Source organism: Ciona robusta, chromosome 7, assembly GCF_009617815.1.
Source record: "Ciona robusta chromosome 7, ASM961781v2".
NCBI classification, from domain to species: domain Eukaryota; kingdom Metazoa; phylum Chordata; class Ascidiacea; order Phlebobranchia; family Cionidae; genus Ciona; species Ciona robusta.
In genome coordinates this window covers 8,222,194-8,239,111 of record NC_143241.1, presented here as the reverse complement: position 1 = coordinate 8,239,111, position 16,918 = coordinate 8,222,194, and the positions used below count along the sequence as shown (strand labels likewise).

General features: G+C 35.8%; 4 protein-coding genes across 4 annotated transcripts; 2 read left to right on the top strand and 2 right to left on the bottom strand.

The window, feature by feature from the left end:
- The first annotated feature begins 263 nt into the window (after positions 1-263).
- LOC149734453 (uncharacterized) lies at positions 264-7,886 on the top strand. Its single transcript, XM_089880993.1, has 6 exons — positions 264-873; positions 3,566-3,924; positions 4,266-4,386; positions 4,875-5,158; positions 5,483-5,677; positions 6,978-7,886. Exons 1-6 carry the CDS (start codon positions 459-461, stop codon positions 7,143-7,145), a joined length of 1,542 nt encoding a protein of 513 aa, XP_089737119.1. The 5' UTR covers positions 264-458; the 3' UTR covers positions 7,146-7,886.
- A 1,117-nt stretch (positions 7,887-9,003) lies between these two features.
- LOC149734452 (phospholipid scramblase 1-like) lies at positions 9,004-12,280 on the top strand. The gene is made up of 7 exons (XM_089881002.1): positions 9,004-9,357; positions 9,712-9,786; positions 10,142-10,346; positions 10,722-10,833; positions 11,448-11,550; positions 11,770-11,828; positions 12,101-12,280. The coding sequence occupies exons 1-7, from the start codon at positions 9,198-9,200 to the stop codon at positions 12,125-12,127; spliced, it is 741 nt and encodes a 246-aa protein (XP_089737128.1). The 5' UTR covers positions 9,004-9,197; the 3' UTR covers positions 12,128-12,280.
- LOC149734451 (eukaryotic translation initiation factor 4E type 2-like) lies at positions 12,206-15,775 on the bottom strand. Its single transcript, XM_089881004.1, has 7 exons — positions 15,638-15,775; positions 15,194-15,273; positions 14,616-14,737; positions 14,100-14,204; positions 13,407-13,559; positions 12,818-12,954; positions 12,206-12,377 (listed from the first exon to the last, which is right to left on the bottom strand). The coding sequence occupies exons 1-7, from the start codon at positions 15,655-15,657 to the stop codon at positions 12,335-12,337; spliced, it is 660 nt and encodes a 219-aa protein (XP_089737130.1). The 5' UTR covers positions 15,658-15,775; the 3' UTR covers positions 12,206-12,334.
- LOC149734450 (prefoldin subunit 1-like) lies at positions 15,740-16,884 on the bottom strand. The gene has a single exon (XM_089881008.1). The coding sequence runs from the start codon at positions 16,772-16,774 to the stop codon at positions 16,415-16,417; it is 360 nt and encodes a 119-aa protein (XP_089737134.1). The 5' UTR covers positions 16,775-16,884; the 3' UTR covers positions 15,740-16,414.
- Between the last annotated feature and the right edge of the window lie 34 nt (positions 16,885-16,918).

Below are 16,918 nucleotides of genomic sequence, written 5' to 3'. Positions count from 1 at the left end.
CACTATTACCGCGACACTCTGGCCAAAACCTCAATTTGGAAAACTTTATTACAGGAGGGTGGGGGGAGATGGGACACCTTTTCATTTTATTTTTTGTCCCATTTAGTAGTAAACAAAGAACATTCAAAGAAATATAAAACCGCGTATTCTCACGACTCCCATAGACCGTTGATAATTGTTTAAAACACGATCAGGATATTTAGATCTTTTGTGCTAAAGGTGTCCGAACCTTCCCCCACCCTACTGTATTACAAGGCCAAAGGAGAATTATTATGTAGTGGTACTAAGACCGAGAATCGAACCCAGAGCCTCAAATCTTCATTCGTCCATTTTAGAAAGTGGAATCCCCACAAAACTATCTTACGCTGTTTAAATTAAATTCACGAATTATTGTTTCTTTAGGAAATTTCATCAATCGCTATTAAGATGTTTTGTTTATTACGTCATCACTTGTGATAATGGAACGCGACAGAGGGAATATTCTGTTTCGCGAACACGGCGATTATAGAGGAATTCTACAATTACCAATATATCAGAACTTTAGAATGCAAGAAAATGGAAATGCGTTTGACGCTACTGTGACGTCACAACACGAAGCGCGGTCGTCGTCGCCACCGGAAGTCGAACAATCAGAAGAAATTCCGGAAAATAAAATTTCCTCATTTCGGATTGATGATATTCTAAACGCCCGCGAAAACTCTGAAAGAAAATTCCGAACATATCCGAAACAGAAATCCGAAATCATCCGACGACGAGAGGATCGTTCGTCATCAGAAAGCTTGGAGGATGTGACGTCACAGAATCCAGTGACGTCACAAATCTCGCTGAACCTTCGGTTTGGAGTCGACGCCATTTTGTCTCCAGGTTCCCATTGTGAGTAAACAATAACATTCTACAATTATTTGTGTGTTTATTCTAGAATAAATTTCATTGCGATGTCATCGAAAAATAACTGAAATTATATTCTAATAAAATCAAAAAGGAAAATAACGAAATATAAATTAAAGTAAGGAAAAAGGTCTATATACATTATAAAACGCATTCAGCTAAGTTTTCCGAATTCAAAATAGATTTACTATTTTAATAAAACATACAGAAAACACTATTATGCGACGAACATTTAATTTTGTTAATTTTTATAAAAAAATACCGAATAAAGTGATTTAAATGTGATTGAATTAATCGAGCGTGTTAATTTCTAATTGCAATCAACTAAGCGATTGAAACCGAATAAACGTGTTTAATTATAGCGTAATATTTAAATCAATTACGTGACAAACATAAAAACATAAACCGTCTTAGCAAAACCTATACAAAGTTACATACGTGGTAAATCGTAAGCGGGCACGAGGTGTATGAAACAGAACAGCCGTGTTATAACGACTTTAATTACCATGCCACGTCAGAATAAATAAGTTATATACGGTTATTTTATTTTAAACAAAGTTAAGTCACTAGAATTAAAACAAAAACTTCCCATTAAAAAAAGGACGACACTGCAAAAAAATGAAAAAATGAGGAATTTCATTTTTATTAAATAAAAAGTACGGCATTCCAAAAAGTTTAAATAAAAAGTAAGGAAATACTCTTTTTGGGACTACACAGTAAACCCTGCATAATTGCCCTTTACTTTTATTTGAAGAACCGCCACGACAGCATGCATAAACCATACTGCTCACTAGATTGACATTATCGCAGAACTTGCACGGAAATTGTCTTAATTAAATCCGAAACCATGCGGCAATGGACCCCCTTGGACGATTAAACTTCAATAACAACAAATATTAAGCCCTGTGAACGTCAAGGTCGTGTTATACTTTTGTGAGTGACATGCCACGAAAGTTAAAGTCAAAATTCGTTGAGTTTTAGACCACTGTGAAATTTTAGAAATTATTTTTATGGGTTTTGCGTAAGAAAAGAATAAATGCTTATTAGAGTTCATAAGATAGTTACGCGAATTATTTTTGCGGTATTTTGAAATTGTTTTCATCGTATATTGTTAAGAATAATAAAAAAATCATTTATATTTATTTTACATTTGCGTGAATTTATTACAAAGATAAATTATCTGTTTAACAGATAATTTATTGAATTGTTTGTAACTAAAATTAAATTAATTGCAATTCAAAATATTAATCAAAATATAAATTACCAAAAAAAATAGAAAATTTATTTTGTTGTTTATTTATTTCTTTGATTACGGCAGCAAAGATCAAAAACCAATATACTGGAAGTAACGCGAAACTCGTTAAAACCCGCGTATGAATAAAAAATACCATAAATAATTGGTTAAAGAAGAGATAAATAAAACGTATCTATATAGTAAAATGGGCGCGGACACAAAAACATTAACTTTATTTTTATACTGAGTCATGTTTAATAAAACAAATTTATGTGAAACCGGAACAAAAGTTTGCATAGTAAAAACAGTAGGCTGAAAAAGGTTGCAAATATTAATATATTCCAACGACTGTAGTTTACGTTGTTATTTCTTATCGCGTTCAATCTTTACCAATTAAGGCAGTGGGTGTAGATTTTGTAAAATATTTACCGATATGTGACGTATGGCCTTATCGCAATGCGCTTATGAAACGGGGACGAAGAAAGTTCAAACTGCGAGATTTTTATGTTTGTTGTTACGGTTTGAACTGCGGAGATGAATGTCGATTATGACGTGATAAGCGCTCACCAATATCTCATTACCGCCCCGCCAATATGTTGTGACTTGCGTGATTGACAGCTTAGCAGATCCGAAATCCACCTTGTTAAACTGCCGCACACTGCTTCGCCGATCGTTAAAATGGATGACATCAAAACCACATCATAAGCCGCGATCGTGATGCGTTGAACACGACCTACGTTTGAAAACAAGGATTTTCACTTATACTCATTAACAAGTTACGCCGAGATGACATGATAACTGAAGTTAATGAATTTGGTCGCTCACCACGCGAGGATATCAATAAACAGATGCGGTGCTAGAACGGATTACACGTAGCGAGATCGGTTATACAGAAATCGGTCTTTGAGCTGGAAATTGTTTGATCTTAAACGATTAGAACGGATACGCGAAAAGTTTTCATTGATTCTACCACGATGAGTTTTGTTTTTGATCCATTTCACGGCCGTCGTTATCTAAATGCTATAGAAATGACACTTAGGCAACAAACATGTTAAAAATCGTCGTAATCGTTTCACCCTGCGATCATATTACTGCTTAATGTGCTTACATTTGCGGTTTAAACTGGAGTTGCTTGTCAGATCAGATAAAGCTGAGTCGGTATATAGACATCAATCATATTATTGTGTATTATGACATCACAAACCTACTGTTAATCAATTATTGCGTGAATGTTTGGCACTGTGGGGTAAGATGGGATATGGGTATTATAACATATTAACTATTTTTGTTCTTAAAATTAACAACGCCCTTTTAGAGTCGTAAGGATACGGTTTTACAATTCTGTAAACATTTTTGTTTACTACCAAATGCGACGATAAAACAGAATGAAAACATGGACCATCTTACTCCAACCAATCATATTAAATCTAAATTTATCCGCAGCTGTTACGTCATTGGAAAACGACCGAAAACGAAAAAATTCTCCGGGATTATTTTTTCGGAAAAATTCAGAAGAAACGGTAAACGCCCGGGAACACTTCAGTGACGTGGAGCGACGTACAAGCTCGAACGACCAACGGTCGTTCAGACCCGTTAGTTACCGACGTCATAGCGACGATGACGTCACAGAAGACGATTCAAAAACAAACAAAACATTTAGCGCCTCATGCTCACATTATGGGTCCCAAGTCGAAAGGGTCCCATCGCCTCTTGACCCGAACAGGTTTTTCTCTCTCTCCTCATTGGGTGGAATTTCACCTTTAACCCCTCTCTCACCCCACCTAGCGGTTTTGTATCAACAGGTTGGAAAATATGATTTTATGTTTATTAAATAATTTTATAATGAGACTACTGCAAATGCAAAAATTAAATTAGAACGGGAATGTAACTTACTTTATACTCGCGTGGCCGAAAAAACGACAGTCGTTATAACACAGGTGTTCTGTTTCATACACCTCGTTCCCGCTTACAAGTTACCACGTATGTAACTTATTTATCCTCGCATGGCGGGGCAATGACAGTTGTTATAACATAGGTGTTCTGTTTCATACACTTCGTGCCCACTTACAAGTTACCAAGTATGTGGGTGATTATTAACATTATTACTGTAACTACTAACTGGTAATGGTTTAATTCACCACAGTATTCCAACAACCAAGCCAACCTACTCGCTGCGGCAGTATTAGCACAACAACAACAACAACTTTATCTACAACAACAACAAATACCATCAGCATCCACTGTGTCATATGACAATATATCAGGTAAACATTATATTGAATAAAAGATGTTGGTGTATATGCCACAGTGTTGATACATATGCCTATTGGAACAATATAAACTACTAAGCCCATCTACATACGCCCACAACGGCAGCAGCGATGAGCCTTGAACCCAGTACCTATCGGTTATAGGCAGGCGCACTAACGACTTTGCCACGGCGCCAGACTAAAAACTTTTAAAAATGCTGCTTTTGCTCACCCAGGTTTGGTACCTGGTTCTATGATACTGTCACAGGCTTAATGGAACCCAACTTTTTGATTTAATTCGAGGGTTGTAATAATGTGCAAAAAACACAAAAATTTACCCATTCTCTATAATACAACTTTTACTGAGTAATACAGTGTAAAAATCCCAGGTTTAAAAATCGTTTTTATATATAAGTTTTATAATAATAATTTGAATAATATATTCGTAATGTGATTTTAATGCCAAGTTTGTTATAACATTAATGTTAAATCCATAACCACAGATTATCTTCCCAACTTACATGGAATCCTCTCCAACGCCGATTATCTTTCCTCGCTGTCCAAACTACCCTCTCGTAAACCGTCAAGCTCTGGCCCATCTTACCTCGTCGACCCCCAAATAAAGCCTATCACCCCTCCATTGCTATCGGCAACCGGAGGCGCAGCGATACGAAGACACTCGATGTCGCTAGCGAGGTTCAACCACCAGGCGTACGATAATGTATCTGGGCTACCGGCTTATCTTCGAAGGGAAGCGTCGAGTCCGAGCGATAACTCAAATAATGGGGTGAGAACCTGTGGGAAAAGTATTGTAAGATTAACAAAGAAAATACTCACAAATAAGGAATATGCTAAATTAAACGCATTTTTAATTAAAATAATGTTAAATACATAAACACCTGTGAAAAGTGGTACAACTAAAAGTTATTGTTATGTTAACACTTTGTAAAACTAGCTGTTAAAAATACTAAAGTGTCGGTCAAATACAACTTAACTTATATAAACACTTGTGAAAAGTGGTGCAACCAATTCAAGGTTATTGTTTTGTTGATACTTGGTAAAACTAGCTGTCAGCCAAACAAAATTTTATTATAATTTTTTCAATTCCTAGGACACGAAGTCGAAGAAATGTCGCCGTAGTAGAACCGTGTTCACTGAGTTACAACTAATGGGGCTGGAACGAAAGTTTGAACAGAAGAAGTATTTGTCAACACCAGATCGTATGGAACTCGCAGAAACATTGGGCCTTACTCAACTACAAGTGAAGACTTGGTATCAGAACAGAAGAATGAAGTGGAAAAAACAGGTAGGGATTGGGCTTGAATGATATTTGGAAATAATAAAGAAAATCAACCATTTAGGTTGCAAACACACTAAAATCTCAACAATAATCAATCAGTTATACAACCACATTGTACAGTAGGAAACTTTCTACTTGGTCAAGAATGTTGCCATGTAAGGCAAGGGGGGCCCTTTTAACACCGCCGTTGTAATAGCTTATAATCGGCCTTTTAGCAATCGTGGGGCTGATATTTTGGTTTGCATGAGCTGAAACAACAAGTTCAAAAACTCAATAATTGATATTTAAGCTGACATAAAGTACTTTAAGTAGGTTGACGTTAAAATGGATAAGATGAAAGTTAAAACGGGAACTCGGTAAATACACGTCGCGTGGCACATTATTACATCATTATTGCATTAGTGCCATGCATGAATGGTTCCACACCCCCAGTAGGAATTCCCGACATTTTGAGTAAAATACCGAAAAAAATGTCTAAAAATGTTTCTACCATTATCTTAATAGACAGAATATCAAAGTCACCGAATTGCAAATACACATTATCAAGTTTAAAAAGCTTAACAAAAACAATGTCAGAATTTTTTAAGTCCCAACAATTCCGTACATTTAATTTTAACCGTTTAAAAATTATATATATTGTAATAAATTATTATAAAACTATTAATTTAATAAACTTATACCAGTAGATATATGTTGTAACACAGTTGTCAGTTATACAACCCTTTTAGGTTCTTAAACAAAAATTCCAACACTCATTACAAATTTAAACAATTTCGTTCATTTCGTTTAATCCGTTTAAAAATTTACATCTATCCCAACGACACACATTCGCAATACACCACATGCTCTGGTGTTTAATAAGCAAACATACTTAGATGTACATCCGTTAACGATGTTATTGATATCAACATGCACGACTTTTGTACCACCGTGTACTCCATATGACCTTAAAGTTAAACCTTGCATTATGACCACATAATCCTCGCGTAATCGGGAGGATAATTACCCGATTGTTACAACATAAACATACGATAATTAATTAACAGTGCAGGGTGTATTCACTCACAGCTTGGTACATTTTAACAGATTTTTTTAATATCCATTATTTAAGTTTAATTATTTCATTTAATTACCAGTTGTTACAACATAACATTTAACTGTTTTTTTTAATTAAATGTGTAATAGGTTTAATCTTTGTTGTTTTTACTTGGATTTACAAATAAAATGGGTTATTTTGTGACTATAACGTAAGGCAAACCGAAACTTTAATCTTTTTCAATTTTTAATTAATTAACATTAATCGCAGAGCCAACTAAACGGGTCCATTGTCGACTCACAACTGAAGCCAAAAGGTCGTCCTCGAAAATCCCCTGAACCAGAACCAAAACTACGACAAAACGTTGTCGAGAAAATAGTCTCCAACGTGAACAACAGCCTCATGCAATCTTCTGATCATGTGAATAATGAGAATTAACGGAAATTTAAAGAATCCACGTTGAAATGAAAAAAATGAAACATCAAGTGATGTCCCATAATACTGACAATTTTATGGACCTAACACAAAAAAATTCTTCGTCAAGGCTTTAAACAATTTACAATATAAAAACACATTAAGCTCTTATCCATGGCCCATTTATTTCAATTTTCTATTAGTTTCATTTTTATTGGTGACAGTTAAGTATATTCTCCAACCCCTAACACATTGGATTATCACACTGATTGGGTATATTTACCACACAGTGCCTTGCCTCTACACCACGTTACACACAATATACACATAGTTGCCTTTATGACAAGTTCCATGTTCACTTATTTGTGTTTTAATTACTTTAGGGTTACTGCCTATAGCCTATATAAGTGTTTCCTTGCCAGTATTTTAATTACAACATGTTACCTAATATTGAACAAGTCAGTGCTACTCAAACTAAACGTTGAAAGCAAATTGCTTTTAATGCATGTTAACAATGTCTGAGTGTTGAAGTAATTGGCCAACTTTGGCTTAAATCCCAAGTCCAATGGCGTACCAAGCTGTAGGACCTCACCTATTCAGAATAGTCAAAAATATTAAACACAAATGCATTTATTTTAATATTAAAACAAAAAAAATATTTTAATTTAATTGGCCAGTAAGTAACTACCTACTTTTATATAGTGACATAAACCCCAGTTTGAGTAGCAATGCATCGACCAACCTGCCTTTTATATTTAAAGAGTTCAGTTTTTAATCAATTTTTACCGATTTCTAAAATAAATTTTAAAAGCGAAACATTTTGTCTCTAGACAGATACAAATATGTCGTACAAATCCAAAGAATTTAGGAGTTATCCAGCGAACCCCTAACCCCTATTTTAGCACCTGTTGTAGCCAGACAAGCGGAAAATCTCGCTCACAAATTGCGGCACGTTATCCCCATTACTACTCTATGACCTCATAAAGTGCATTGTTGTAACAATGGACACGTGTTTGTGATGTCAATTGCATACTAGAACAGGAAATAATAGACAACAAGGGTCAACTGGTACATAACAACCCATAATCATGTACTTGGGTGTTTTGATACCAAATTTGTACATTACCTAAGTACATACAACACTATCAAAGGCTAAGGGAAGATTATATTTACCATAGCATTACACAGGTGGGAGTGGGCACCGGGCACGCCCACAATAAAAGTCCCTTTTTTTCAATGACTATCCTTAAATATAGGCCTATTATGAGAATGCCATACAGCCATACTGTTTAAAAATAAAGACAATGGGTCCTATATACATAAATATATCTATATACAGTAGGGTGGGGGAAGATGGAACAACTTTTCATTCTATTTTCTCGTTCCATTTGGTAGTAAACAAAAAACATTCAATGAATTATAGAAACATTCCATTTGGTAGTAAACAAAAAACATTCAATGAATTATAGAAACATATCCTCACGACTCCCATAGACCTCTGTTAACTATTTAAAAACACAGATATTTAAATATTATGTGATAAAGGTGTTCCATCTAAGTGATCTTACCCCACAATTACATATTAATTTTATATGAAAAATACATGTTGGTTTTGAAAATATCCCAGATTATGGGTTAATTTAATAAAAAGACAAACAGACTAGAAATTCTAACTTTGGAAATAAAAGGCAAAGCAAACAAATATTTAATACAAAACCTCAAATAGTTAAGTCCTCCCCAACACATAGTTTGTTATTACAAGCTTCTGTGTTATTCCTATCTCCACAACAACTAACCTAATGTTTTACAACCATGGATAATACAGTCTTATCACTGTTATGTAACAAAGGGTTAAACAAACTATTCCCAACACTCTGGTTTTACAAAAGTAGTACAAAGTTGGAAACATTATGTTTAAATATTTTTGGAACTATAGTTTTTAGCAGCAGGATTAAGCTGGGAGCTTTTGAATCTAAAAATTTAAAGTTTTTACGGTTGGAAAATTTGTTTTAATTTTTTAAAGTTAGAAAAAATTTTTTAAAAGCTTTTTTGGAACTTTAAACAAAATATATTGTGATGTCATTAGCAGTGACATCACAACCGCATGCGATCGTGAGAGAAAAACATTTGTCGGAAAATGTTTGGATTCGGAAACCAAAACCAGGGCAACATGTTTTGGAGAAAATGTCTGATTTATCCGATGCAAGGCACTTACATGTGCATAGAAACGTGAAAGGTGGGTGGAATTGTCTTTATTTTTGTTATATATATATACCTTAATTTTTTATTTTATACCTTTAGACTATTATGGTTTTTTGTATTGTCTTTGTTGTATATGATTTGTGTGTTAGGTTTTGTAAAAGGAGGGGTTGTTTTATCTGTTGTAAATATCTTTTTGTTGTATATTTTTATGTTTTCTGTTTTCTTTATTGAATTTGACTTGTGTATTAGGTTTTTAACATTATTTTTATTGTATCCTAATTGGATGAGCAGTTTAAATTATTAGCAAAGGTGTTTTGCAATGCCTGCCTGACAAGAAATAAAGTTTATGTAAGCTTTGTGTTTTATTTTATACCCCTTGTGGCCGCAGGAACAATTTGTAGCGGAAAACAGGATTATGACATCACAGATCAAGATGGAAAGCTGATGTATAAGGCTGTTGAAGGTGTTGTATTATAAACTGTTTGGTCTATACATATATTCCTTGTGGGTGGGAACCTGTGTGACTTATTCATGATTGCCAGTCACAGAAGGATAGCTAGACGCACTGCAAAGAACTGGTGCGTGCATATGCACATTTTGCAAAAAGAGATGATCAAAAAGAGATGACCGGTACTTCCCTGCCTACAAGTTTCTGAAGTAATTACAGCAGACACACTCTTAAACCGAAAAGATATGTTACAAAGGTCTTGTACAGATATTTCTGTACAAATGTCTTAAAACAATAGCGCGAAAAAGCCAAGTAAAATACTCGTAAGAAAACCTATACATTACCTCTCAAACGTCTTCTTCCACTCTAGATTCCCACTGTTGTTGTGTGCATTGTTGCGGCCCGGCAAGAACTTACAAAATTATTGTAAAAGATCCGCTTGGTTTGGAATTATTGCAGTTTCATAGACCAGTACGATGCTCCGACACATGTCTGTGTTGTTGTGGTTGCGGTCTAATGCGCATGCGCGTCACTGAAGCGTGCTCTGACGTAGTGATCGGTGACGTCAAGCAAAGGTGACGTATCAAGCTATAAATTATTGTATATTTTAAGAAATAAAAACCCACAATGTTACATAAGTGGTAAATGGTAAGCGGGCACGAGGTGTATGAAACAGAACGCCAGTGTTATAACTACTGTCATTGCGCCGCCACGCGACGATACAACTTACATTCTTTCTTTCATTGCAAACACCACGTGTTATTTTGGCATCATTTCAAATTTTACAACAATCGTCCTGTTCTATGTCGTCACAATGCCACATTACTTCACCATAAGCTCTTTTATCTGCTATAAGTAGTGATTTGTAACGATTTCCCGCCTGCTTAACCTGTCTTTGGAACGCCAAAGCAAATCCAGTTATTATTTTAAACCCGTAATATTCGTTCCAGGTGCACCTTCATACGTGAGAAGTTTGACGTCACAGAACTTGTAGAAAACGAACAAACGACTCTGATTGGACCGTCTGTAACCTGCCGCTGTTTCGCGAATATGACGTTTCAGGTAAAAAAAAAAACGAGGAAAAAAAACGGGATCGGTCGCAAAAATATCAAGGATGAATAAACGCAACTTGTTCGTATGATGGGGCAACGACAGTTGTTATATACCACGGGTGTTCTGTTCCATAAACCTCTTGCTTGCTTACGACTTATACTGCGTATGTAACTTGGTGTGTGATTATGTTTTCTGTGTGACTGTCCATTTGGGCACGGTACAAGGAACAACTGGGTTGGGCCAATTGCGTTTAAAGTGTCTTGCCCAAGGACACGTACGCTTATCAGCGTCGAGCCCCGAACTCCTAACCTCTGGGTTACAGACGCATGTGCTATCAGCTATAGCCACGGAATCACACTGTCGAGACTGAAGTTTCTCGTCGATTATTTTACCCGGTAGCTTTAGTTTAACATAGTAGGGTGGGGGAAGATGGGACACCTTTAGCACACAATATCAAAATATCCTGATCGTGTTTCAAACAATTAACCACGGTCTATGGGAGTCGTGGAAATGCGACTTTATAATTCTTTGAATGTTCTTTGTTTACTGCCAAATGAGACGAGAATGTAGAATGAAAAGGTGTAGAATCTTCTCCCACCCTCAATATCAACGCTATATCCCAGATTGTCGACGACAAAAATTCCGAAGTTGGTGAAATCTGGAAACGGTGGAAGGGCGCCCCTAACGAAAACTTAAACGAAGATCACGAAAACTTCGGCGTGACGTGTAAGTATGACGTCACAGCACATGTGACGTCATATACTTTTCATTTTCCGAATATACTGAGAGTGGATCTCCTTTTAAACAAGAAACAACAGCGAGTATTTAACCCAATGCTTTTAGTGTAATCAGCCCGTTTTTTGTTGTTTGTATTTTACCCGCTTCGTGGTTCGTGGTGTTTCGGGTTTTAGATTTGCTTGGAGTTATTACGAGTTTTCTATACAGTTTCTGCGAAAACTAGCAACGTTATGAAGATACTTCTCCTGGCCTCAGCATTTCTATTGGTAAGCCCATCTTACAATATCAGCTTTATTGAATAGGTCACGAGCTACAGTTTATAAATGACCACATATATTTTCCCGCTGTAAAATAAACGTTTAAATTACTCTGACCGCCACCTAACGGCTATACTTCCTCATTTTATTCTGCGTGCTGCATACCAGCCACTTTTTTAGACATTAGCAAACTGTGCGTATTTTCAAACCCACAAATTTTCTTTATTGTTCTATTTTACCACTTAAATACCAAATCTTAAATCTCTTTACCCACCATACAGAACCACGCATTCTTTGAAATAAGTTAAACAAATCCATGACGACCAAACATTACCTACATTCTCTGCGACTGATGCTACTATGACGTCACAAGGGACTTTACAATGTGTATTGTTGGCAATGTATTGTTACGTGTATCTAACGCATTACAGTAGTCAATAGAAATCTTATACACGTCAAAACAGCGCCATCAACGGCGGTAAAAAATTTACGCGGCTTTGCCATGGGGGCAGGTGCTATCTAGTGAAGAATTCTGTGTTTCGGAAACTGGACCGGTCTCTGTAAAAAGAAAAGCATTAGTGGATGTTTGAAGTTATATATACGCTTCCTATATCTTGTGTATAGTGCCTATGTATGTGTGTCCGGTTTTAAGTACATATGCATTCTATTCCACCTGGGTGAGGTCTCACAGCCATGGGGCCTGGAAGTATATATGCATATGCACTTACATATAAGATATTTGTCATGTTTTTTACAACTTGTGACAAAAGCTGGGGTGACATTGTTAAAGTGCAGTTACACTCGTTGTCAAGCACAGGACAGGAAACCTTTATAAGTATAAACCCAGGTTATAGCTCAACAGTAAGTATGAAGTGTATATCACAAACTAGCACATCAATGTTATAACATATAGACCACAAAACACAGTAAGTATAAGCATACACCAATTCAGCACGCAACATATCAATAATATAACACTTTCAACCACATATACTTACTTTAGACTTTCATTATGCGTTTTATATTCCATCACAGTGTTGGGGGGTAAGTTAAGTACGCGACATAATGTGTCTCGTATGCGCGATGTGACTTGACTCTCATTTGCCGACCGATTCCATATTGATATAATGTCCTCCTGTTAATATAAGTTTGGGTTAGATGTTGTGCGAAGAAAAAAGAAAAGCTTATTGTAAAGCTGCCTCATTGCCTGTGTGCTTTGGCTGAAATGCAAACTTTAGAAATAGGGGTTTAGAAAATCAATGAGGTTTTCTATGTTTGACGATTATGAGTGTAACTAGCAATATCACCCCAGGTTTTGTACAAAATAAAAAAACGCCTATGAAAAAAGCGCCTTTACACTTATGCCGCTATGAGGCACTAAAAACCCCATAACTCGACAGTGAGCATGAGGTGTATAATTTCAAAAAGCAAGAATTTTCAATTTCACCGGCATTAGCCAGCAACGCATGTGTTTACCATGCCCAACAAGTATAAGGGTAACTACTAACTAGTGTGCAAAACACGTGATGTCACAATCTGACAATAATGATATGCTAACGTACAAGCTAAAGCCGGGTATCATCTCACCTGAAACCTGATAGACACAACCGCCCCACACACCTCGTCCCCCACCATAAACTGTTCACCCAGCATTGCAAGTATGAGGTTTTCCCAACAACGAGCCACCAAGCCTTTACGTAACCGAACAATCCATTTGCCGCCAAGTCTATTGGCTTTGTCCTGGGTTATGATGTCATAAGGTTGATTTAAAGTTTATTGTTATACGTGTTGCAGTGTATTTGACCAATACTTCACTATTTTTGACGATTAGTTTTACATATTGTCAACAAAACAATAACCTTCAGTTGGTTGCAACGCTCTTCAGAGTTTTTTATACAAATTTACACACCAAAAACTGTCAGCAAAGCATATATTCTTATAAATATACACAAGCAAAATATTTTTAACTTTTTGCAGTAAAGGGCCATATCTGGCCTACATACCAGTCTGTCCTACACATAGAATAGAGTATATATACAAATACAACAAGTTTTTAAGTACATATAGTATGTTAGTTAAGTATTATTAAAATAACTATTTATAGCCTAGTATATATATACATAGTGTCAAATAGTGAATTATTTTTTGGCAGTAAAGGGACAAATCTAGCCTACATACCAGACTTCTATATCCTCGACAAGGATCACACTCACACAGAATAGAAAAGAACATAATATACAACAAGTTTAAATAGCCCTGTATGCCTCCATATACACCCACCTCCCACAAAGGTTTGATCCCACCTTTAAACACATGCACGTCACTATGTCCTGTTAAGTCATTCGCTCGTATCATGTGACTGTAAATTCGCCAGAACTGTTCAACCTATTTAAAACAACATGGGTATACAGATTGTAGCGTATAAATAAATTCAAAAATAATGCAAAGCTGAAGCTTCCAAGAAATTTAAGCTGTACCCGAGATTTATGCTGTACAGTAACACTGTAACAGCAGTCTTTTACTGGATATAAGTTTGCCAACTATTTTTACGTTAGAGCTTAAAACCCAAAATAAACTTATGCCCGGTGTTCACCTTGTACAATTTAGGATTGCAATGATGGTTATAAAGAACACACAAGTTTAGAGTTTCGCATCCCCACCCTTTTAAACCCTCCCAAAAAAATCAATTAAAAAAAATAATATTTTTGAATTTTTTTGATTAAACCCCCCCTCCCCTTATTTTTCTTCTGGTTGCGCTTCTGCACACAACACATTCTACTTTGTAATTCAACTCACCGATCTAAACGTTCCAATAATTTTCATATTTTTCTCGAAGCTTGAAGCGTCTTGATTTCTACCGGGTGGTTTCTTAGAATACCAGAAGCAGTAAGTGTATTGGAGGGGGTGTTCGCCTGCTCCTGTGGTGAAGTTTTAAATTAAATACCAAAAAAGCACAGCATAGATAGCTACAACTATAATTAAAAAGAAATTGGTCTTTGAAAGTGGTCACCTACTGCTGTGCTTGAGGTGTAGCTAAGGGTTAGTTACAACTTACAAAAGTTACAAATTGGTTAATCGTATCTGATACAATACCTACAATGTTAGCATAAAGCTGTAGTCCATAGGTACTTACATTGATTGCCACTACATGCAGCTGTTCTTTATAACAGGCCTTACCACACAACACACCCCCCCACCTAACCAGTGATATTTCATCCATAAAAAACAAATTGCCAAGGTAAGTTGAGCTTCACACAGTTATTTGATAAAAATTGAATTTCTTAGACTGATTTAGCATAATATGGTGAGTCACGGTCAGCAAAAAAAGTAAATTGAATGTTTGCACTCTGAAATGTATGAGATGGTATCCTAACCTGGTTCAACGTCTTCAAATGTGCAAGCCGAATCATCTTTAATATCTTCCGATCCTGATCCGCTGTCGTCGTCTTTCAACCTGTAATAAAAACAACGGTTTTACTTCATACGTTAACAATACTACCACTTTGAAGGTGTGTCGTGTGTCCTTGGGCAAGACACTTTTTGCTTTACACTGCGATCATTAATGAGTTGTCTAAATTGTCAGGCGTATATTACATACGCGGTAACTTGTAAGCAGGCACGAGGTGTATGAAACAGAACACCTTTGTTATAACCACTGTTGTTGCCCTGCCGTGCGAGGATAAATAAGTTTCAGAGTTGGTAACTTGTAAGCGGGCACGAGGTGTATGAAACAGAACACAAGTGTTATAAGACTGATGGTGTCAATAACAGGAGGAAAAACTACATTAACAATGTAGAATATGAAGTTACAAACTTACGCATCAAATTTGTTATTCATGATATTTGTTGATTGAAAGATTGAACCTTTACTGGCAGTGGATTAAATATATAAGTCTAATTTATCAAGTAATACGTTATCACTGTATTATTACAAAACAATGGGTATTATTCAGTCATAGAATTTGCAACAAAAATAACAGAATTTATCAACTTGGGTTTTGAAACATGCATTTTAAATTAATGTAGATGTGGAACATGCACAATAAATGTAATGTTACATTAAATGTGTCTGCTGTATAATAAGAGACAGATCAGTTACAACATGAGTGCCTTTGTATACAACAGATACACTAAAATAATAACAATGTAATGTTACATATAGTAGGGTGGGGGATGATAGAACACATTTCCATTCTATTTTTTCTTTTCCAAACAAAGAAAATTCAAAGAATTATAAAACCGTATCATCACGACTTTTATAGACCGCTGTTAATTGTTTGAAACACGATCAGGATATTTAGATATTCTGTGCTAAAGGTGTCCCGTCTTTCCCCACCCCACTATACGATATGTTTAATGCAGTATAATAAGAAACACAGATGAAGTCACAACATGGATGCCTCTGTATATGCAACAGTCACACTTTAAAAACAACATTCAAGAAACAAGTTTTTACTACCAGTGACATAGAAACACATAATCAATTTAATGTTTAACTGTGTCCAAACAAATAGAACCAGATAATACGCATAGTGACTTAGATTTCTCCATTTTTAGTAAACATTATAATATTCAATATGTCCAAATATTTCAACTCATTTCCTTCTTTGTAAAACCATTTCCCTCAAATTCTCTTCACTGCTTTTTACACTTTTTTCAAGGTACAGTTTTTTCGCTTCTAATTCCTTAATTTTCGTGTCTGTTAATTTATGTTGGGCTTCCAAATTCTTCATGACTGTAGCCTTTGGCTCCAGCACGAACATTCGCCCAACTGATTCGTACATTTTGGCGTCTTCGGGCACAGAGGAGACTTCTGAAATAGCGAGTTCTGTTTTCTTTTTTTCCACCATCATAGCATTAATTTGACCGTCAGAAATTCGCATTTGATTTTGTGTGTCAACCATTTTCATTTGCAAATCAGAAAACGCTTTACGCAACTCCATGTCCACAGCCATTTTTGCTATATTTTGTTAGAATACGTAAACTAAAATCGTCTTTTTTTACACACAAATTGCACCTTTCGCTACAAGGCTCTAGACGAATAATAAAAAAAACGTTGGAAATTTGCCTTTTTCTCTTCTTTTTGATTCGCATGAGCG